The 24,868-nt window shown below is 37.7% G+C and overlaps 1 protein-coding gene across 6 annotated transcripts in view; it reads left to right on the forward strand.

The window, feature by feature from the left end:
- Positions 1–24,868, forward strand: part of kcnab1a (potassium voltage-gated channel subfamily A regulatory beta subunit 1a) — a 133,178-nt gene that overhangs the window by 96,097 nt on the left and 12,213 nt on the right. For all 6 annotated transcript variants that reach the window (XM_052152250.1, XM_052152245.1, XM_052152246.1 and 3 more), the window contains 6 exons: positions 4,158–4,201; positions 12,150–12,187; positions 18,526–18,605; positions 18,684–18,728; positions 20,816–20,860; positions 22,728–22,771. In XM_052152250.1, the coding sequence (XP_052008210.1) occupies positions 4,158–4,201; positions 12,150–12,187; positions 18,526–18,605; positions 18,684–18,728; positions 20,816–20,860; positions 22,728–22,771 (296 nt within the window). The remainder of the gene's footprint in view (positions 1–4,157; positions 4,202–12,149; positions 12,188–18,525; positions 18,606–18,683; positions 18,729–20,815; positions 20,861–22,727; positions 22,772–24,868) is intronic.

Raw genomic sequence — 24,868 nt, forward strand, 5'->3', positions numbered from 1 at the left:
TCATTTTAAATGTATTAAAAATAAAATACTAAATACTGTGTGGAAAACATTTTGTTAAAATATAATGCAATATTTTGTATCTTGAACATCCATAAAATACATGTAAAATTGGCCATTTAATATCACTAGTATCACTATTAGGCTGAAATCTGTCTGGACCGATTCTAAAGAACATTTTGATGTGGTACCAAAAAGTAAGTTGAAACATATACGTTGTATTCATGTACTTCCAAAATCCATCACATTTTTACACTGACCCCTTTAATTCAGTAACAAACAAATACATTTTATTTCAATGCAACAGAATTTGGTGGAATTACAATCAAAATATAATGCTTTACACACTTGACTAGCTAGCTTGAAAATATTCAAGCAGTTACTAACAGCAACAAACGATTAGCTAGCAAGACTGTCTAGCTAGAGCTAATATCCAGTGCTAGTGCTAGTGCTGTTCACATCCTCACAATATCTTACTCTATATTTCCTTTCAGGAATGCAGAAAATTCACTCACCCTTACAAAAAAATCAGAACTAGCTGCAAACTTGCTACATATATGCAGCAAATTTGTCGCTCCTTATTTTTACATCCAAACTAGCTTTTGATTCGCGGCTCAAAAAGTGAATCGCCAGAATGGTGAAACTCCGGCAAACCTTGGCAGCAATGGACAATTTGCCGCAAGTTATTGCAAATTTGCCATAAACTTTATATTTTTTGTAAGGGGAACCGATGCTAGATTGAGTCGTTCTCTCTGAGATATGCAGCTCACGTGCTTGAGAGTTGGGGGGCATGCCTGAACTAGTTGATACAGGAAATCAGCAGCCTAATAAAGAGGTTGACTGACACAAAGTATTTTATGTATTTTAAAAATACACAAATACCAAACTTAAATGTATTTAGATACAAATTACATTAAGACTTTAAAATACAAAGTACAAAATAGTATTTTGTATTTCAAATACATATATTTGAAATACTGCCCATCCCTGCCTACATCTGTGTAACACTCCCCTTAATTCTGTCGTTCTGACACTCTTTTTTACTGTCTTTAAAATATATATATATTTGACACATCCTTTTAATGTTTTTTTTTTTTGTGTGTGTTTGTAGATATTTGAACAGAATGTTACTTACATTTTTGTTTGGATAGACACTAAAATATGCATTATACGTCATCTAAAGACTGCGGCCCTTTTAATTTAATCTTAAACATTTTCTTGTACTTGGTCTGACTGGAAGCAAGCAAGCAATTATTTCTCATCGTCTCACTGTCTAAATAATAGATAGCTTTTTTCCTGCTATTTTGTCAAATATAACAAACAAATACAGAAGTGGACTCAAACTCCTGCATGTTTACTCAGAGGCTCATAGACTTGCAAAGACACACGTGCATTAAAAAGCAGAAGGGATTCGATTTCTAAATTACATTTTCATTACAATAATTATCATAGGATATCTGTTATTTTATGTTTGATTCGGAGGGGACTGACCTGAGAAATATTTACTCTCAGAATATTTTAGCAATCATGAAGTGTGTCTCGTGGATATTTGAAAGAACTAGGAATGACCAATTTGCGAATTAATAATTATTTTGAGTCGGTTCTTTTCATTGAATTAGCCTAACAGCCTTACAAAACTGTCTGAATCGAGTCGTGATAGAGTGCAATTTGTTCAGACCACTCTCTCATGGAACCATTTAGAGGGGTTTCTCACACAGTATAACAGCATCGGGATATTAACGAATACAGCACTGAATACAGTGAAAATGCACCTACAATCAACTGAAACAAAAGGCTGTCTTTTTGAGAGGTAACTTCAGCTAGTGATGTGACATGTGAACGAGGGGATGTTCAAACTGAACGTGTTTTTGAGTCCATTCATGCTGTTTTTCAATCATTTTCCATGTAAACATACGCTAGATGGATGTCTTTTGACAACTGTGTCATGTTTCACTGTGTTTTCTAGGATCTCTCATGGGATCACTGCATTTTTAGAAGCAGTTTTTAGTTAAAAAGAGCTTCAACTGATAAAATCGCTTCTCGAGACACTTGCGTTGTGCTCTGTTGTTTGTGGTGCGTTTTGCTTTTTTAGCAAGATAACTCGTCACTTCTGAACAGTTAGTCACCAGTAATAAATGTTTTGATGTTGTTTCTGCAAAAATAAATAAATAAACCCAGACCCCCCTAGATATAAGGTTGTACAAGGCACATTTCTGTGTGTACCCTCAGAGGAAGTCCTGCAGGCACCCATGGTTATTAGATGAGAGTGTCTGTTGTCTGGATGTGGCTGGTATAGAAAGTCATGTAGAAAGTCATGGATGTGTGCATCGCAAAACTCATTAATAAAAATAATTTTTATGAAAATAATTAAAAGACGGAATTAATTCTGATCATATCAGTCTCTGTTACTACCATGGCCATTCTGAAGAGTTCTTAAACCGACTTCTTACTGATTTCATTATATTTGTACATGGGATGGGATGCTTGAACCACGAACATGTTTACTTTAACTTTGTTATTTTACCCAGAAAGTTGGCAAAAAGGGTGAAAATCCATAATCCAGCCCCTGGCAGCAAAACATTTAGCAGGGCCTGGGTAGCTCAGTGAGTATTTATGCTGAATACCATCCCTGTAGTCACAAGTTCGAATCCAGGGCATGCTGAGTGACTCCAGCCAGGTCTCCTAAGCAACTAAATTGGCCTGGTTGCTGGGGAGGGTAGAGTCACATGGGGTAACCTCCTCGTGGTTGCTATAATGTTCGGCATGGGAAGTGTGCAGCCTCCAGACGCGCTATGTCTCTGCGGTAACACACTCAACAAGCCATGTGATAAGATGCGCAGATTGACGGTTTCAAATGCGGATGCAACTGAGATTTGTCCTCCACCATCCAGATTGAGTCACTACGCCACCATGAGGATTTAGAGTGAATTGGGCATTCCAAATTGGGGAGAATAGGGGACAAAATAAAAAATAAATAATAATAATTAAAAAAACTGTTAAGCCATGTCATTGTCTCTCCTTTTGCCAATCGTCTGGGTTTTGAAAGAGGAGTGTACGAACTGTCACAAAGTGATAGATGGATCCTTGAAGACTTATGGTAAAGACATGCTCTATATTAAAGAACATGCTATGCATGTACTTGTGCACTGGATACAGTTGTGCATCAGCTGTGCATAATCCGTCATGCAGTTTTATTACATCATCAGCACAGTGAGTCTGTTATTATTCTGCACGTTCATTCTCTGGCCTTGATGCAGAGAAATAAATTCATACTGATAGTTCCACAGAACGCAGAATGCATTTGCTTGCATTTTCTCTTGCTTGCTCGCTCGCATCCTCATTTTTTCTCGCTATCAGCACTTTTCTGTGATCCATGCACAAGTTTGTTGCTAATCCCAACCCACTTCATATCAATAAAACGCATTAATAAACCATGCATTTCCAATCTTCCTGTTCATTGTGCTCACTCAATTGTTGTTACATTCTTGAGGTGGAGTCACAGAGCCGTGTTTAAGTTTATTTCCATTACAAGTGTGTAAATGCAAAAGCAAATGCTTGGGTAACATATTGCACTTGTGCAGTCCGTGTGAACATACTAAAAGGACTAGTTCACCAAAAAAAGACAATTCTGTGATTTTTTACTTACTCTCATGTCATTCCCAATCCATAGGACTTTCATTATTCTGCAGAACAGAAAAGGAACATTTTGTGATGAATGTTGTGACAATTGATTTCCATTCAATAGCAGCTGATATTTACTCACTTTAAGTAAAGTAGTCCATTTGTCAAATGCATAAATGTAAGCTGTTGCTCCGAATAGGGTGAACTGAAAGAGAAAACTGCTAATACGGCTATAGCGCCTCTTGCGGCAATGCTAAGAATGTAATGCACACTGCGTTGCATCATGAATTGTGTTCTGACAAACTTCATAATGTAAAAATTCATAAAAATCAAGCTTGCATAGCTAGAAAATATATTATATTGTATTCCTATACTTTCAAAGAATGTTTCAGGCCTAAGTCTACAGTCTGAGTTTAAAAATAATTTTATGTTAATGAAATTATGTTTAGATCCATGCAGCCTGATCCAAAAGGAGGACAGTCTAGTGTCTAGTTCTATTAGAATTGTAATATTTTTTTCTTCTCTCTGTTTCTGTCCAGGAACCTTGGGAAATCTGGATTGAGAGTATCATGCCTGGGTCTAGGTGAGTACTACTTTATCCATCTGAAAGAGGACATTTTCTCACATTGCAAGTTGTATGGTAACAGATCTCACACTGCGCTTAAAGGAATGATTAATCCAAAAATGAACATTCTGTTATCATTTACTTACCCTCATGTCATTCCAAACTTATATTACATGCTTCTGTGAAAACAGGAGGAGATATTTTGAAGAATGTTGCGTTCCATCCAATGGTGGTTGGCATGTGACGGTATAACATTTTCACATCATACTGGTATGCGGTATTATCACAGTATTGAATTACATAACAAAAATGATTTAAGAGATAAACAAGCATTATTGTTGTTCTCTTAATAATGAGTTTAATTACATTTTTCAATACTGTTGCAGCGGGGGCGTGGTCAAGCGCCCGTCCGAGGGAGAAAGCGGTAAGGGTGCTTGCACATAAGCTAAATTATGTTTAACACCTGTCTCTAATTCCAGTGAGCATGGGGAGAGCGGCATAAAACGGGCACAGAACCTCCAGACGAGAGAGAGAACAACGCGTCAATCTAGTGTTGGCATAGACAAATAATAATACAAGATTTATGTTATGCAGAGAAGTTTTGTTCTGTTCTGTTCATAGAAACATAAAGTTTGTAAAACATTGCTGTGGCTATTAAAAGAACCCTTACTTCTGAAGAGCTCTGCGTCTTTGTTCCATCCTTATTGTCAGACCTCTTCACACTCACATTGTTCTCTCTCGTCTGGAGGTCTGTGCCCGTTTTATGCCGCTCTCCCCATGCTCACTGAAATTAGAGACAGGTGTTAAACATAATTTAGCTCAGGTGCAAGCGCCCTTACCGCTTTCTCCCTCGGACGGGCGCTTGACCACGCCCCCGCTGCCACAAATACCAAACTGACTTTTCAAATTAACAAATCAAAAGTACTTTGAAAAGAACATTTAAAAAATGAATGCCTGTTTTTTTCTTGATAGCAAGTCAGTTGCTAATATATAGCTATGCGCTTGCTACAAATGTATAACCGCAAGTTCACTCACAATGTATTGCAATGTAACATTACGTTGCATTCCAACTTGAACTTAATATTGAAATAATCATTGTACCACATTGCCCTTATAAATTACAGGACTTAGTATTAGCTGATAACAACTGTATTTAGTTGTTACTACAAGACGCAAATGTTTCTGTGTAGCTAGCGGAGTTTTAGCGAGCTCTTCGGCCACTTGAACGCAAGCTACACATTCTGCAAATGGCAACAACAGTTCACTTTCTTTGTCGTCTTTGTTGTCACTTTGGTACAGTAGTTGTCTCTTAGAGTTTTGTCTCTCAGTTTTCAAAAACAGTTTGGAAAAACAAGCAGAACTGCCACAACTTACCTTTATCTCGCTGAATTGCACGGGATGATTGTCCCGCAGATGAGCGAACATTTTGGAGGTATTCCCGTGTTTCACTGCCACTTTTCTGCCACATGTTTTCCACATCCCTCTGCATTTTTATGGAACACAAAATACTTCCACACTTTTGACTTAAACTTTTAAGAAGGTGGTTAAAGGGTTGGCTGCATTCCTCCTTCAGATATGCTTCTCGTCCACATTGGTTTGTTTACATCAGAGTGCGCATGTGTCATTTATGCATTTATGGATACTTGCAGTGTTGTGAACCTTGATTCATTTATGGAAGAAAAAAATTGCGATCAGAAAAATCTAAACAATTTGACTAAAAGGTTATCTTGAAATATTTACAGTATTTTGAAGTGCCCACGATAACATTACCATGGATGCTAATTGCAATGATATACAGTATTACTGAATACCTCCACATGCCTAAATGGCATAGTGATTTAAAAAATACCCAAAAGTGCCATAAATTTAGTCAATGTCATTTTTGCTTCATATTTCAAGTCGTCTGAATGCACACACACTCTTACTCTTGATGGCTGTGTTTAGAGTACTGGGGCTTGGATTTGCACACAATTAAACCAGCTGATCTTCAGGATTTAGAATGGCTCAGTCAGCTTTGGTACCTCAGAGATGACAAAAGGCTGACTCAGCTTTCAGACTGAAGCAGGCCAACGCTACAGGGACTCCATATGCTTGTGTTTGTCTTTTTAAATATGTGAACTCCTGTGTATGTAGGTACATTTAAAAAATATCCAGGAAGATGAATAGCTGTAAATGTAGTGCTTATGCAGGGGAGGCAGGTTTGAATTCAGTCGAATTCAATGTCCTTTTTCTTCTTCACCGTCTTTCTCCATTAATTTCTTGTCCACTCTCCACTGACACAGTCAATTAAAATATGTTAAAAGTCAGATAACTTAAAAATGTGCTTCATTTGGTAACATCTACATGGCTAAGCAGAATGTCTGATGCAGCATGTCTTGTGTTTTTTTAATTGGGCAGCAGCAGCATGTCCATATACTTAACTCAGCATGTCTATGTATGTTCTAGCAGTAGCAAGTCTCCGTACTAGCAGATCTAGTCCGTCAAGACCAATATCCTATCAATATTTCATACTTGCCTTAACATGCAAAATCTTTCCTAGTTGTTATAACTGAAATTACTAAGATCATGCAAAAACATCTACATGCCGCAAGCTGATAGGTTCTTTGAACGTGTTATCTGTTGAGCCAATCAGCTCGCTCAGGTGTGATATGTCAAGCCAGTAGGCTCACTTGGTAGGTCCTTTGTCATTAAATCGGGTAACCAATCAATTTGCATACTCTCTCTTTGTCCAACATTTAAATTTGCTCAGATTGCAAGTAAGCCAGTATATCTGCAGCGCGCTGCGAGGGTTTTCTCTGAAACCCTCATCCTCCCCAACACCTGTCTAGATCTGCTACATGGTGAATGTATTTATGTCTAAATGTGCAGCAGCATGCTGCATCAAGCATCATGCTTGATGCAGCATATCATGTGATTAACCACATTTAAATGCACTTAAGGAAATGGTTTATTTCAGGGTTTTTGCTGAAAGTGGCATTCTGAAATGCCATATAAATGAGAACGGGAATTTTGTTTACACCATTTAAGGGACTAAGAAAAAGCGGTTTAACACTCCTGGGTTTCTCCAGGAGAATGCGGCTTAATGTGGCCATGTCACATCCGCTAATATGCTCTCTAGTACATTGGGGGAATCCCGGAAGAAGAGGAAATCCCCACTATTGCATGTCGTGATAGAAAGTTACGGAAACAAATTACAGGGACAATCCCCTCGGAGCAACCTGGAGTTAAGTGCCTTACTCAAGTACACAATGGTGGTGACTGTGAGGATCGAACCAGTGACTTCCTGATTAACAGTTATGCGCTTTAGCCCACTACACCACCACCAGTCCCACGAAAGCACACAAACAATTCTTCTAATTAAACTTTTGGGATATCCTAATATATCAATGCCTTAAAAACCTATCAAGAAAATAACATGCTGATCAATAATAAATTTTTGCCTACTGAATGACATGCCTACTGAAAAAAGGGGGTACTTCAAGCTTGAATTCTTCAGATGGTAGAAATATTCCTTATTACAGTTCGGGAACATGATTAATGGCATGAAACTTTTTTGTATATAATTAATCATGCTGAATTAACATGTTAATTCGACAGCGGTTCTGAAAACCAATCAAAATTATTAGACCTGCTCAGAGAGAGCATTCAGACAGAGGAGGTTAATACCGGACTGTTAGCACTGCAAAGCTAAGACATCCAAGATGATGGAGCAAAATACTAATGTATCTAGAGTGAGAGAGACAGAGAGAGAGGATAGCACTTAGCTATAACAATGAGTTCCTCTTCAGTCTAGCTTTGATCATACTGACCTTATGCATGCTCTCCAGATGGAGGAAGGCTGTGATGTCAATCAGTGGGATGATCTGCTAAACTCTTGCCTTTAACATTCTCTCCAGGAGTTATAGAAGTTAAACTATAAATGCTGCAAGTTTAGAATCAAGGTCAAGGATGTGAAATCAAACTGGCCAGGATTTTAGACATTGCATGTACATTATATGTATTTTGTGTTTAGATAAAGGGAACATTTTATTCCATTGTTTTCTTGGTTTAGCAGTATCACATGAGCAAGAGTGTTGATGTAATAGTCAAGACAAGGCGAGTGTGTGTCACTGCCATGATACCCAGTACAACAGCATTCTTGCTAATTTGATATTGCTTTTAAACAACAGTTTTATAAATAAGTTAATATTGAGTACTAGTAGCTTACATTTTAGAGAATATCTGGCCAGTTATTGTGTCTATTTTTGCTCCGCTAGCAAAAGTAGTTCAAAACATGAACTGTTGCAAGATCAAAAATTCCACCACAAAATGTGTATATTTTTTCCCCAATTTGGAATGCCCAATTCCCAGTGTGCTCTAAATCCTAATGGTGGAGTAGTGACTCTCCACACTCCGGGTCGCAGAGGACATATCTCAGTTGCCTCCGTCAACCCGTGCATCTTATCACGTGGCTTGTTGAGCATGTTACCGCAGAGACATAGCGCGTGTGGAGGCTTCACGCTATTCTCCACGGCATCCACGCACATCTCACCACACGCCCCACCAAGTGAGAACCACATTATAGCAACCACGAGGAGGTTATGTCATGTGACTCTATCCTCCCTAGCAATCGGGCCAGTTTGGTTGCTTAGGAGACCTGACTGGAGTCACTCAGCACGCCCTGGATTTTAACTCGTGACTCCAGGGGTGGTAGTCAGAGTCTTTACTCGCTGAGCTACCCAGGCCCTCAAAATCAGTAGCCTCTGCTAATATAGCTTCTGCTTGTTGAATTTTGTTTTTGCTTCTAATGTTGACTCTATTTGCTGATAGCTCTGTCTGTCCTACTCATAATTGATATTTTTGCTACTCCCATCATATATCTGACTTCCAGTCAGAGTTAATTTGCTCTCTTGCCATCAGCACAGTGGCCTCATGTCACTGACCTGCTGGCCTTCTGCCTCTCTTTCTCTTTTTTCCTCCTCCTCTATTCCTACTTTAAATGACCGTGTCCCACACAATCTCTGCCCTCAGCTAAAGTTACAGAAAATAGAAACAAAGGCATTTAGAGAATAAATATGTGCAAGTATTTACTGAATAAGAAAGCCTAAATGGAGGCTAATGGACAACAACAGTAGAGGTTACAGGAGTGGTTTTGTTTTTGAAAAGAGAAAGTAAATTTGAACTGTGCAGTGAATAATAAATGAGTTGTGAACAAATGAATGGTTTTGGACACAGTATAAGTATGTAAAATGTGTCTGTCTTTTATGTTATCTGATGGGCCTTGAGAGTTCAGCACTGTGGAAAGATGCTAAGAGCAGAGGCAAAAAGTTTTCCGTCCTCTGTTTTCATTCTGACAGCCCTTGAGTTTTGGCATCAGGCTGACGGTTACATCATTAATATAGCACCTGATTTAGATACAATCACATGTTGATTTTTGTTTCACTTGTGGAGGGAGTCCTAAAGAGAAGGTGCACAAAGCCTAAAACAGGCTTTAAAGGAAAACTTGCATATTTTTTTAGCCACAGCGTCATCTCTACAGCACAAAAATTACTTTTCTTTTCTAAATCCTCCTGTTGGTACATGCAGAAAAAGATGGAAGATGGTTGCTGAAGTCAGCAGCATTTTGTAGTAGAGTGTGATTCAATTTAGGACAGCTTGTCTTGACCTCACAGCAACACTTGCGAGTGAGTAAGTGAGTGTGTAGGATTAAACTCCCTGTGATAATACAGATCTCAATCCCTCATTAAAACTCAGTGAAGCTCAGAGTGTAAATCTGTGGCGAACAGAACATTTCCCAACATCCTGATATATCATAATCAATGTGCTGTAAATTCAGTGTCTTTTCCACTGTCAGATCACAGCAGCATTACATCTCTGAGTCAAAGAGCTCCTATTTATAAGCTGAGCTGTTGGCTGAGCTTGTAACTTCTTTTCTGCTGGTCTGAATTTACACTCTTTGGTGTATTTTCTCTGAATCTGCAGCTGTTAGGAATTGGTCGAGCTTCTCTGCTGTAGGTTCCCAGTGCTGAAGCTCATTACTGTCTACAAAGAGCATATTCATAAATCAGTTGGACTGACACAGTTTTAGCCTGACTAAACTTTAAGAAAGATTGTGTGGTTTTCAAATGTTACATTCTTAATGCATATTGGGTGTAAATATTTAAAAGGTGGTTACAAAATCTAAATATACATTTTGAATACAAATCTAAAGGTAAAATGTAAATTCAATTAAATGTAATAGTTAAATGTAAATCCTTTAAAATCTTAAAGGAGATATATTTAATTAGCTACTTTCTCCTATCTCTGCTTAATATGCAGAGACAGTATGCCATCCATATATTATTATATTATATTAGACTCACTGAGCACTTTAGTAGGAACACCATGGTCATAATAAAGTAGTCTTCTGCTGTTGTAGCCCATCTTCTTGTAGGTTTGGTGTGTTGTACATTCTGAGATGCTATTCTGCTCACCACAATTATACAGAGTGATTATCTGAGTTACCATTGCCTTTCTGTCAGCTCAAACAAGTCTGGCCATTCTTCAGTGATATCTCTCATCAACAAGGCATTTCCGTCCACAGAACTGCTGCTCACTGGATGTTTTTTGTTTTTGGCACCATTCGGAGTAAACGCTAGAGACTGTTGTGTGTGAAAATCCCAGGAGATAAGCAGTTACACAAAAACTCAAACCAGCTATTACGCCCCGGCTCTAGGGGAATACAAATCACCAAAGCGGCGCAACAAATAATTATTGGGTTGTGGAAATGGAATCCCAGAACGCATCACTCCGGTCGACAACCAAAAACTCATGCACAAAATTGAAGCAAAAAGTAAGTAATTTATTAAAGAATAACAAGTGAAATAAAGAGCAAATCTTCAAGGTGTCCAAAAGGCCAAAATAACAAACAAAACGAATATAGAAAGTAAAAAGGGAAAATTAATAACCTACTCAAATATCAAAAGAAAATACATTTATCTTACCTAACTCCCTGCCCAAAAAACAGAGATCAAACAATTACAAAATAAACAAGGCAGGACACCCCTACGCTCCACACTGTTAAGATAGTTTAGACCTTAGGAGAACGGCTCAAAGGTTATCACAAGATGCACGTTCACTTGAACTAAATAAAGTTTCTAATACACAATTTGATCATCGGCCGGAGGAGGGATTCCGGAGCTCTCAACCCACGTGCGACCGAACCAAGAATGAGCTCCCAGACAAGTGCCAGCAGCATCCTTATAAAGACCACGCCCTGACTGGACAACCAATGGCGTTCGTGCACCCCGATCATTGGACAACCTATTAGAAATCAGAAAAACAAAAAAAAAAAACAAGAGAGAGAGAAAAAAGAAAAAGACAGAGCAATAGAGAAAACAATTAGCTACATAAACACAGGTCGTAACACCAGCCCATCTGGCATCAACAATCATGCCACGGTCGAAATCACTGAGATCAAATTTTGCCCCATTCTGATGGTTGGTGTGAACATAAACTGAAGCTCCTGACCAGTATCTGTGTGATCTGTGTGTATTCACAATACTACCATTACTACATGTGCTCTTGAGGCCAACTATTCAAATAGATTCAGCTTCATTGGTCATTGTTTGACAAGTGTGCCACCAATTTTCTTATTAATAAATATAGCAATAAGATTGAATATAACATTTAAGGTTTAGATTTAGGATGTAGATTCTGACCATTATAATTTTTATTTTCATTCATATTTACCACACAGACATGTTAATGCTTCTTTGGCTTAAACAAGGCACAATTGGGAATTTATTTGCATGTTCATCACTGCAGCACATATGAAAACATTGAAGGTCAAAAAGGAATTGGCTGCTTAATTGCACATTTTGTAGAACCTTGTATAGCAAAATCTGATGATTCTGTACAGGGTTCCATGGACTTTCTGCTCCCTTGGGCATTATAAATGATAACCAAACTGTCAAAAGCTAACCATTATTTTATTTTTTCCTCTCAGGGACTTGGGTGACATTTGGAGGCCAGATTTCAGATGAGGTAAGCGAGAATTGATCAGAACTGATCACTGCCACTTTTCCAAAGGAATGAAACTATAAAATTGTATGAAAGAATGAAACTATTACTGTCAGAGTGTAGTTAGAATAGTAGGGGAAGATGGGGAAAGATGCCCTCCTTAAGAACAGTGCACATTTACCTTTAAATTGTGTAACATATGTAGATATAAGTTTATCACGTACAGGATGATGACGCATATTTCCCATTATTGTGGGAAATAGAAAGAAGCGTTTACTAACTTAGTTGTCATAGCACAAAGTTACAGATTATGAAAAGGTGCCATCTTATTCCATAACTGTGGTAAATTGTCCCATTTGTCTTTTGCATCTTACCCTGGGGTGCGTCTTACCCCATCTTCCGCTTAACTGGTCCCAAAGCATTTTGGTCAGCCAAACCCCTAGAGTCTAAAATATTTACTTTAAATTTCCTCATGAACCCCTGGTTGGGAAACCCTGGAATAGTAGCAAGAGTGACAAGAAAAGCCTGCAGTTGGCAAATACTCTGGTTTATGCAAGTTAAGATGATGCAAAAGACCCTGACATTTTGTTCTAGAAGAGTGTAAAAAGTGCACGTTTAGATGCAGATGTTGTGGAGGGGACAGTCAAATCAACCCAGAGGACAAACAAGACTCATTTGACAAGCATGGATTATAATTTATTTCTGAGGGCATGTAAGTATAGATTTTAAAAAAAGCTTGCTGTCCTTCTGCTTCAACAGAAGAGTTAAAAAGTCCTCAACCTCTCCGGTCAAACAGCCCCTTCCTTTCTGTTCTGGTTGTCAGGAGAATAAAATTGTCACCCTGCCCTACATCATCATCACTCTTTTAGACACACACATACTGTAGACAGTTTTCACCTCCTCCAGACAGCTGAATGACTCAGCGTCCTGTCAGCTGACTCAACATGTCTGGACTCCCAGAGAAGAATGACAAGGCAGTTTGTTTCTCTGCTGTCATAAGGGATTCACTTTCTCATGGCATTTGGGGGATGACAGAGGGCACTTTGTGTTATATCTTTGTGTGAGGTAATGTCTCAGAGTGTAAGAGAGAAGCTGTTTAACTCTGTCTCAGCTATTGTGTAATAGTTCCAAGCGATCATGGGGAGTGAGAGACAGTCATGATGTATTCAATGAAACCAGCTTACTGACTGACAACAGAGTCTCTCACAACAACAACTCAACCTACTCATAACCCATAAAAATTGTCTTTTGTCACCACCTGCTAGCTTAAATCTTTAATGTCTCAGTGATGTATGAAAATCCATGCAGCTAGCTCACTGAAATGCTCTTAGAATTTTGTTTGGAACGTCACAACCACAAGCGGAGTTATACAATCAATAAAGCATCTCAGTGCTGTTGGTCTCCTATATAAGCACTCTTGAAACGCTTCTCGTCCAATTAGATTTAACGACCGTAATTTTTTTTTTGTATAATACCTTTTCAAAGATGGAAGTTAAAGAATGCTTTTTTGATCCCAGTTCTGTTAGGCTTAGGCTTAAGGCCTATTTATATTTCTGCGTCAAACTTACAGCACAGGCTCCACGTAGTGGCCAAGCTGTGGTTTGCATTTATAGTTCTGCATTGGTGTGTCTGTGTCGTTCTGTGAGTTCACAGCCAAGTGCTAGTATATTGAGAAAATGCCTTGTGCATTTCATAAAATAATTATACATTTCATAATTAAACAAAAGCAATACAATTCTTGGATTCAAAAGTATTTCTTAAATTATTGTAACATTATTGACATTATTGAGTTCATCAAAATATGAACATTTTGAGATACATATTATTTAATAAACGTGTCTGCCAGAGAGATAGTAAATCAGGCATTTACTGTATACTTGCTCTTGAATCGCTTGAATAACAATAAATAAAGACTTTGGCATGCATATCAATCAATTAATAACAAGCCTCCTCACTTAACCAACACAAAAATTGTTGCTGTTTTAAAGCTTAAAAGCTGGACTTTACGATGCATATACTGTAGGCAGGGTTGTGGAGTAACGGAATACATGTAATGGGATTACGTATTTAAAATACAAAATATAAGTAACTCTATTCCACTACAGTTACAATTTAAATCATTGGTAATTAGAATACAGTAAGTATTTTGATTACCGAAGAGATTACTTTGCATTTTATTGTAATTTGTTTCATTTAATATTTAGTCCTTTCAGATGGGAAAACATTTATACATATAAATGATGCAATCCAAAGTGCATTTGAACAGCAGTGAAACACTTTCTTATGATGTGTTACATTCATACGAGCATACAGAGAAGTAATTTTGGAGTACAAGAAATAGAAATAAAGCTTTATGCTAAGCTAAAATGCTATTTTTAGCCATTTTACATGCACATGTTACCAGGCACGATCATATTTTCTCAAGAAAATTCACATTAGATAATATAATCTCTTTTATTCTAGTAAAACCTTTAATATTAGGGCAAAAATCGTATTCTTGATAATCATGTATGTATTGTTTTCCTGTAAAAATATCTAAAAATCCTTAAAACAAGAACAATTTGATTAATCTTGTTTTAGAAACAACACTGCATAAAATGTATTCTGTAATCTGTAGTTTAATACATTTCAAAAGTAACCCTCCCAACCCTGACTATAGGCAATATAACCAACTCTAAACAGGTACTTTTTAATTTGCTGACAAATAAAAATTGCTCGGTTTTCATAATTCATGAAATCTGATTATTTACTTTACATCATTCTGTCATACAGGTGAAACTCGAAAAATTAGAATATCGTGCAAAAGTTCATTAATTTCAGTAATTCAACTTAAAAGGTGAAACTAATATATTATATAGACTCATTACAAGCAAAGTAAGATATTTCAAGCCTTTATTTGATATAATTTTGATGATTATGGCTTACAGCTTATGAAAACCCCAAATTCAGAATCTCAGAAAATTAGAATATTACATGAATTCAATAAAAAAAAGGATTTTAAATACAGAAATGTCGGCCCTCTGAAAAGTATAATCATGCATATGTACTCAGTACTTAGTTTGGGCCCCTTTTGCATTAATTACTGCCTCAATGCGGCGTGGCATGGATGCTATCAGCCTGTGGCACTGCTGAGGTGTTATGGAAGACCAAGATGCTTCAATAGCGGCCTTCAGCTCTTCTGCATTGTTTGGTCTCATGTCTCTCATCTTTCTCTTGGCAATGCCCCATAGATTCTCTATGGGGTTCAGGTCAAGCGAGTTTGCTGGCCAATCAAGCACAGTAATACCATGGTCATTGAACCAGGTTTTGGTACTTTTGGCAGTGTGGGCAGGTGTCAAGTCCTGCTGGAAAATGAAGTCAGCATCTCCATAAAGCTTGTCTGCTGAAGGAAGCATGAAGTGCTCTAAAATGTCCCAGTAGACAGCTGCGTTGACTCTGGACTTAATAAAGCACAGTGGACCAACACCAGCCGATGACATGGCTCCCCAAACCAACACAGACTGTGGAAACTTCACACTGGACTTCAAGCATCTTGGATTGTTTGCCTCTCCATTCTTCCTCCAGACTCTGGGACCTTGGTTTCCAAATGAGATGCAAAATTTGCTCTCATCAGAAAAGAGGACTTTGGACCACTGAGCAACAGACCAGTTCTTTTTTTCTTTAGCCCAGGTAAGGCGTTTGACATTTGAAGCCCATGTCCAGGACCTGTCTGTGTGTGGTGGCTCTTGATGCAGTAACTCCAGCCTCAGTCCACTCCTTGTGAAGCTCCCCACACATTTGAATGGCCTTTTTCTGACAATCCTCTCCAGGCTACGGTCATCCCTGCTGCTTGTGCCCTTTTTCTTCCACACTTTTCCCTTCCACTTAACTTTCTATTAATGTGCTTTGATACAGCACTTTGAGAACATCCAACTTCTTTTGCAATTACCTTTTGAGGCTTTCCCTCCTTGTGGAGGGTGTCAATGATGGTTTTCTGCACAACTGTCAGGTCAGCAGTCTTCCCCATGATTGTGAATTCAACTGAACCAGACTGAGAGACCATTTAAAGGCTCAGGAACCCTTTGCAGGTGTTTAGCTGATTAGAGTGTGACACTTTGAGCCTACAATACTGAACTTTTTCACAATATTCTAATTTTCTGAGATTCTGAATTTGAGGTTTTCATAAGCTGTAAGCCATAATCATCAAAATTATATCAAATAAAGGCTTGAAATATCTTACTTTGCTTGTAATGAGTCTATATAATATATTAGTTTCACCTTTTAAGTTGAATTACTAAAATTAATGAACTTTTGCACGATATTCTAATTTTTCGAGTTTCACCTGTATGTCAGATGATTTCTCATGTCTTGCACAATGCGTTGCATGAAGGTGTGCATGTGCTTTCAACTGTACTTCCAGCTTTGGCCACTGGGGGACAGTTTGAAAATTTGGAAAGCAGAGAGCGATATTAACTAACAAATTATTCAACCTCTAGTTGCAGATTTCCTGTGAGACCAATCTGGCTCTAAATGCTTTAGAATAACAATTCAATCTAAAAAAGAGAGGGCCACACCTGTTAGTAAATAGGGTTGAAGCAAAGCTATGCTCTTGATAATAACTTTCCCCATCTTTAATGTTCCTTGTATGTTTTTGCCATTTTTCTAATTATTTTTTTAAATTAATTTATCCCTGTTTCTCACTGCTTAGTAGGTCCTCGTGGTGGCACAATTACTCACCTCAATCTATGTAGCGGAGGACAAGTCTCAGATGCCTCCACTTCTGAGACTGTCAATCCGAGCATCTTATCACATGGCTCGTCGTGCATGACACCACAGAGATGCCGCATGTGGAGGTTCATGCGGTCTTGTGCGATCCACGCACAACTTACGATGCGTCCCATTGAGAGCGAGAACCACTAATCGTGACCACAAGGAGGTTACCCCATGTGACTATACCCTCCCTAGCAACCGGGCCAATTTGGCTGCTTAGGAGTCCTGGCTGGAGTCACTCAGCACACCCTGGATTCATCAGTACTCGCTGAGCTACCCAGGCCCCCTATTTATGCCATTTTCCCATTTTTTTTGCTTACTGTCTCTCTTCTCTATTCCACTGCTTGAGGGTAGTCTTCTTGGCTGAGTAGCTCTTTATTGATTAGTCAGGAGAATGTTGAGTTTGACAGAAAAATCCTCTAATTAGAATGAGAAGCTCCTTCAGTGGCGTTTCAAGTAAAGTTTGGGAGGACATGTTCATTTAATCCTAAAGCTAAGAATATATAAAGAGCTGCACCACTTCATTGACAATTCTTACACCAAATAAAAAACAAACAAACAAAATTGTCATTTCACAAATACTAATCTATCATACCAGAATCTCTACAATTTTGATCAGCATACCATATAAGTAATTCGATAAAAATTGTATATCAATTGACAGCCCCTCAAATAAAAACAAAAAGAACTGTAGTTGGTTGCTTTCCATATCAGTCAGACATTCTCTTTCTGTCTAAGTGAGTGTTTCTTGGCCAAAATAAGCTCCAATGTTGACCAGACTTTATGTGGAAGTCAAAAATCTCATAGTCTTTTCTATACAGCTGTAACCTGAGGGATATCATGGGACACTCAAAGGGGAGGAGTAAGACTGAATTGGCCCAATTTGATTTTTACAGATGATTCAAAAACAAAGCAAAACACAAAGGGACACACATACACGTACAGAAACATTCACAAACATACACCCACAAACTCTCTCTCTCCCAGTGAAATATTGCTGCAAGTTCACTTATTGCCCACCCCACAACAAAACACACTGAGCCTAAATTAATCTCAAATGTGTGGGAGAGATTAATGGCCAGCTGTCAGGATAAACAAGTGAGACTTGCTCCAGCCATTGTAAGACTTCACAAAGAGACACCCAAGAATAAAAGATTTCTTTATTTGTTGAAACACAATCACAACTTATTCAACTCAGACTGACTGATGGCTAAATAGTGCAAAAGTGTCACAGAGGTTTTAAAATAAGACTTGTACAGTAAATCTATTTTGAATGTTGTTTTAATTGGAACCAGAGAAAAATTGGGCCTAGTCATGTTGCAAAAAGCATTAACACCAAGCACATACTGTAGGTCCAATATGAATTGAATGCTTGTTTGGAAGACAAACAGAGGTTGAACTTGCATACATTGATTTTGCATAGTAATGCACCAGCACTGAGAATACAATTTCAAGGATTTTATGTATAAAAGTAAAAAATAGTGCAGCATACATATAATTAGCCAGTAAGCTCATGAAACATTTACTTTGAGGGCACTGACATATAGGTTGACCATTCTATGTCTCTTTGGAGGTGTACCATGCATTCATATGTGTGTGCATGTGTCTTCCAGGTGGCGGAACAGCTAATGACTATAGCGTATGAGAGCGGGGTCAACCTCTTTGACACAGCAGAGGTGTATGCTGCAGGAAAGTGAGTATGACTCCGCTCAGCCAAGATTACCCATTTTTACTCCATGAGTCATTATAAACATCTCTGTGTCTGTTACAGAGCTGAAGTCATACTGGGGAATATCATCAAAAAGAAGTGTTGGAGGTATGGTTGATCTGAAAATATCTGTGTTACTCATGGTGCAAGCTCTTCTTCAGTGGAATCGTAACTGGAGTTCTTTGTAGTTTTTGTGGACCTGCTGGTTCTAGCATCAGTTACATCTCATTAGTCAAATAGATCATTCCCTCTGCACTCATAACATCTTTGATTGCTAGGAAGTTGCTAGTTTGTATCGCTTGATTGATGCCATTTGTCAGTTGTAGTTAGTTCTCAGCAGTTTTCTCACTTAACCACATTAGCTGCGCAGTAGAGCAAAGATATCAGAGATGGATTAGATATGGGCTGTTTGCAATGGATACTAGTGTACTACTGCATAATGTGTAGTTTACACTGAATACTTATTTCTTAAAGGCTACATCCACATTAATCTTGATACATTTGAGAATGGATTTTTTGTTTTCGAAGCACTCTCGGTCTACGCTGCCATTTTGAAGTGTTTTACAAAAGTTGCTTGTCCACACTGAAATGTATGAAAACGCTTAAATCCCCATACTGGATGCAAAAAAAAATCACCGTTCATGTACGGTCTGAAACCCAATTGTCCTCGTGTTCCATCAACGGACAGCAATTTTGAGTAAACTTCCCATCACTTTTGAATGAAGTCAATGTGAAGGTTGTACAAAGTAAAATTTATCTTTAACAACGCTATCAAAGTGGCTAGCAGGCACAACAATATTGCTACAATATGGGTGCCATCTTCATTGTTTTGAGTTGAATGGATCACTAGACTGCATTACATGGCAACAAATATGTCATTGTTATCAGATATCTCAGTTATCCCTTTCCACAATATAACACTATAAATGTATCCAGTAGGGAAAGCGTTTTTCGTAAAGCTCAGTTTTGATCTGAGTGTGAGTGGAAGGCCTAAACGTATGGGGAACAAAATGCGTTTTTAAACGAAAATGCTTTGTAGTGTACGTGGCCTAAATAAACATTTAAAAAACTAGTTTGCTACTTTTTTGTCACATGACCTCTTTATTTGTATGTTGAATTCAGTGATTGGCATCCAGATTTCCTCTTGGAAATCCAATGTCTCAGTATCCCATGACACCAAATTAAAATTCATAAATTCATTCTGGATTGATCTTGGTAAATTTTTGATGGAAATATATTAAAGGTTAAGTGGTCCTTGAGATCCACAGCTGTTCTGAAAAAGAGGAGAGAATGTCCAGTTCTTTTCACTCGGGAACTACCATCCGGTTCATCCTTGATTTTTCTTTCTATTCTTCAGTTTGTTCGTATCTTCCTCAATCGTTCATATCTTCTCTCTCTTTCTCTCTCTCTCTCTCTCTCTCCCATATTTTAATTCCTGTCCCATTCCCTACTTCCCTCATAACCCAGTTTCTTCCCTCCAGCTTATGTTTTATTCTCTTTTCCTTTCATCCTCTTTTTTCCTCACTTGCCTCCATCTCGCTATCCCTCTTGCTTTTCAATGGAGGGTATGGTTCATGAGAAGTTCGTGTGTTTTTACACAAGCCCTGTTTTGCTATATACAGTGACAAAAAGTGTGAAACTCTTTCCTTTGTGTCAACCGCAAGATGCTGAGCCCACTGAATCATTTATAATATAATTCCTGGTCTAATATGTGTTACATGTTTGGGTTTGGCTTAAGTCACACTTTATCTAAATATCACAGCACCTGGTTTCTTGATTAAAATGTGTCTTCATTTTTTGTAAGGCCCAAATGGCAGTTCTCAGTTGTTGTTGTTTTTTGGACACAGTGCGAGTTGACACTGATGAAAGCTCATTTACACCCATTTACAATGCAGATGAGAACAAATCTTGGAGACCTGCCGATAACTGATGAAGGTTATGCATGTGTCATCACAGAGCAATGGCATCTCTGCCTCTACAGTTGTGCCACAATAGCCTTCTTTCTGTTTAATGAAGTCAAAAGACCAGTGAATGGCCTACTAACTGTCTGACAGGGACAGATGCAAATTATTGTTTTATGTATTAATCAATGTTACTATCCTCTGAAGGTTATTTTGGAAGATTTGTGCATATATGTAGCTCTTTTTTCACTCTCTTTCGCACTTGTTCTTTCTCTCCTCTGTTCTTTTCTCAAGGCGATCCAGTCTGGTTATAACTACAAAGATCTACTGGGGTGGAAAGTGAGTAACCTCTTAATTTGCACACACCATCCATGTCACCTCCTGAAGAAATTGCTTTCATGCAACAGTTGTGTCAACAAGAAGTTACTATGGAGTAACTAAGGAGCCGTTCAGACCGAACAAGTTCTTGCACTAAAAAAACTAAACGCAGCGCAACAGATAGAACAGATCAGATCAGAAGATGTGCTTTTAACAGTTGAGACCATCTAATAATGTGTCACTGCTGCACGAGGTGCTTAAACAAACAGCGTGACGTGGCGCACAGACGTCCACCTAGTGTATGTTTACATAGGAAAACAATTGAAAAAACCATGGATGGATGCAAAAACACAATTAACAACATTTTAGACACATTATGGTCAGTTATTTTGTTTTTGCTCTGTTAATAAAAATGCTTTCAAATGAAGCCAAAGGTCTGGAAAGGCACGAAGATTGACAAACTGAGTGATACAAACATTGAAGCGTCCCAATACTAGTTATATTACTTTTTTCTTCAAAACCTTTCCATACCTAGTAAACATTTTCAAAACTCTTCATACTATCAACACAACATCAGTGTCTGTGGACTGAACTGTGATCATCTTGTAAATGCTTTGATACAAAATGCCTTCAATGACCACATTTTTCAAAATTCACTGAATCTTTTCTCACTCAGCTGTTTTGCTTTAGTAAATATCAGCAGAGTTGGAACACTGCTTCTCCAATCAGATTGAGTAATTTACATTTATTCTACAGTTTTTAAAATAGTTCCAAAGGAACTTCTGCTTAGAAGTTAAAGCAGGATCAACGGTTGCACAACATGATCAAAATGCACAACTGTCAGCTAGCAAACACAAAGTGATACATATAGTGAAGTGTCCCAAAAGATCATACATACAATATACAAAATAAACTGCAATATGTCTGAACATATACACCACCAGTCAAAACACTTACTCATTTTTTATTATATTTTCACATTTAGAATAATAGTAAAGTCATAAAAACTTATTATGTTGTGACTAAACAAAATCCAAAATAAATCAAAACTGTGTTATATTTTAGCATTTTCAAAGTAGTCACCCTTTGCCTAGAATATGCAGACATGTACTCCTGGCATTTAATCAACCAACTTCTTGAGATTTCAGTTCCCATCTATATGCTGGGCACTTATTGGCTGCATTTCTTTATTATTTGATCCAAGTCATCAATTTCAAAATCTTTTTTTTTTTTTTAGTAGTTAAATTTTAGTTTTATAATGAAATAAATTAATATGGTGGCACAATTATATTTGTATCTACAAAACAAATTTCAAACATTTAAGCATATTCCTTCAGATAAACAGATTTTTAAGATCATGAGAAGCATTTCAGTCAAGTGTTTCAAAACTTTTGACCGGTAGTGTATAATAAATATTGAAACGCAGCTTGCCCGGAAGGACCGGAAATAACTGTTTCATAATATTTCATGATTCTAACTCTGTTGCACATTCTAAAGAGCAGCAGACTTGACGCTGACATTTGTGGATCCCCACGTTTCACAAATGCAATTATAAAGCTTTGCGCGGGTCAAGAGCTGACCCAGCGTATTCTCTATCAGTGCAGTGTGTGTAGGTGTTCTGGTAGTAGGTGCAGCTGGGGAGTGCGATAAGACTAATAAAAAGGCCTGTTCCAATTTTTCTGCAAATCCTTTCTCATGAATAATAAAGAGCATTTAAATGTGCCATCAAAATTCTGGGATTTTTTTATTATGAAGTTTAAAAGTGAACATTGCAAAAGGGTGGTTTGAAAGTGGAAAAAGATGAGTTGGGAGAATTTTGGCAAAAAGAGGACATGATTAGAAGCTAGGCTGAACAACTTTGCTCTGACTTATCTCATTTTTACCACAGAGCAGAGACAGAACGAGGCCTCTCCAGGAAACACATTATTGAAGGTGAAGTACACATTCCCCCCTTCTATAGACCCTTACTTTCTATCTGTGGCATGTTTTATGCTGTGATCACAGCTTGTGTGTGTGTGTGTGTGTGTGTGTGTGAGCGTGTATTTATCACTTTGTGGGGACCAAATGTCCCCATAAGGATAGTAAAACCCGAAATTTTTGACCTTGTGGGGACATTTTGTCGGTCCCCATGAGGAAAACAGCTTATAAATCATACTAAATTATGTTTTTTGAAAATGTAAAAATGCAGAAAGTTTTCTGTGAGGGTTAGGTTTAGGGGATAGAATATAAAGTTTGTACAGAATAAAAAACATTATGTCTATGGAAAGTCCCCATAAAACATGGAAACACAACGTGTGTGTGTGTGTGTGTGTGTGTGTGTGTGTGTGTGTGTGTGTGTGTGTGTGTGTGTGTGTGTGTGTGTGTGTGTGAGACATATGTGGCTTCACGATTAGCATTGATTGAGTGGATTTAAAGTCAGCATGAAACGCTGTGCGTAAATCATTTTACAAACGCTGTGCGCAAACCATTTCTATAATCTGATGTCTTTACAAGTGAAACAGGATATGCAACGAGAAAAAAAAGTGAATATATTTCATATTGAATATATATTTCAGAATGGAATCAGGTGTTTGAAGGGGAGGAGTTGGAAAAAAAGATGGATTTGTGATGTCATCTATATAGGAAAGTTGTCTTTAATTACTAGGTACTTAAGCATTTGTTACAATGCACTTATTATGTACTGATGTGTTGTTGCATTGTACCTACATTTAGTTTCATTTGTAGTTAAACTGTTAATGTTACTTCTAATCCTAATCCGACGCTTACCCTAAAACCTAACTCTAACCTCTAACCCCAAACTTACCCCTACTCCTAAACCTACCCATACCTCATCCTCAGTAGCAGCTATTGTGAATCTTGTGAGAATTTTGCAGAGCAACACATAGTTACATAGTAAATACATTGTATTGTATGTATTATAATGTTAAAGACATATAATATAAAGTGTGACAAATTTATGACATTTTGATAAAAGATGAAGACGAAGATGAAGATTTTTTTTATTTGAAAAAAATGTGCATCGTGAATCATGCACAATAAAACAGAAAGGTGCTTTAAGCTAGTAAATAAGGTCAGGTTTGATGTCATGCTGACTTTAGTGTTTGTGTTGGTGTGGCAGGCAGAATTAACAGGTAGCATAACAAGGACACCCACACATACGAGCAACTCACTTAACACCATCAGTCACAGAATAAACACACACACACATTAATACACACACATTTGACATGATCATGAAGCAGAAAGCCAAAATGCAAGCAAGTTGAGCATGACCTTACAAAAATAAAACTTTTACTTTTTTGCATAATTTACTTTTGACTAAGTTTCTTCTGACACACAAGCAAGTTCCTTGAATTCTGAGTAAACAGATTATCAATGGTGGGGAACAAGAGTGATGCTACATTCTGACATCCTGTGACAGCACTGACTCATTCTATTACATCAAAATAATAGTATACAAGTAATAAGATGTATGAGAACCATTCATATTGCAGTATTAATATTGCACTTTGTAATTTTTTCTTCATTAAAGTTTAACCATGAAAGAAATGAATGTTACGAAAAAATATATTCGGAAACATGTACACTGGCATAAGATGAAAAATGAGAGTCATATCAGCAGCCTAATAAATGCTGTTTAATTTGACATGGAAGGAGTCGCCTCATTGGGACCAACACATTTAAATTACATGATCAGCTATTGTATGACACTTTTGCTTGCAGAATAAATTAATCACGGCTGACTGTAAATAGCGCATTTGTAAAGTGGCATCTGTAAATGAAAACTATTGCTTATGATACTGCATCCATGCCACTAGTTGCCTATATTAGTCCAGGACAGCTGCCATATCAGCCAGTATAACATAAACAAAAAATGCTGAGAGCACCTTCAATTATTGCTGCTATCACTGTAGACAAAGTTACAGAAAAGTTGAGGCATGAAACTAATACTCACCCGTGGCCTAGATATTCAAGGTTACAGTGAGAGGTAGAAAATGAATGATTGGGTGTATGCGCTGCACTGCACTG

This window comes from Xyrauchen texanus, chromosome 21, assembly GCF_025860055.1.
Source record: "Xyrauchen texanus isolate HMW12.3.18 chromosome 21, RBS_HiC_50CHRs, whole genome shotgun sequence".
Classification (NCBI taxonomy): domain Eukaryota; kingdom Metazoa; phylum Chordata; class Actinopteri; order Cypriniformes; family Catostomidae; genus Xyrauchen; species Xyrauchen texanus.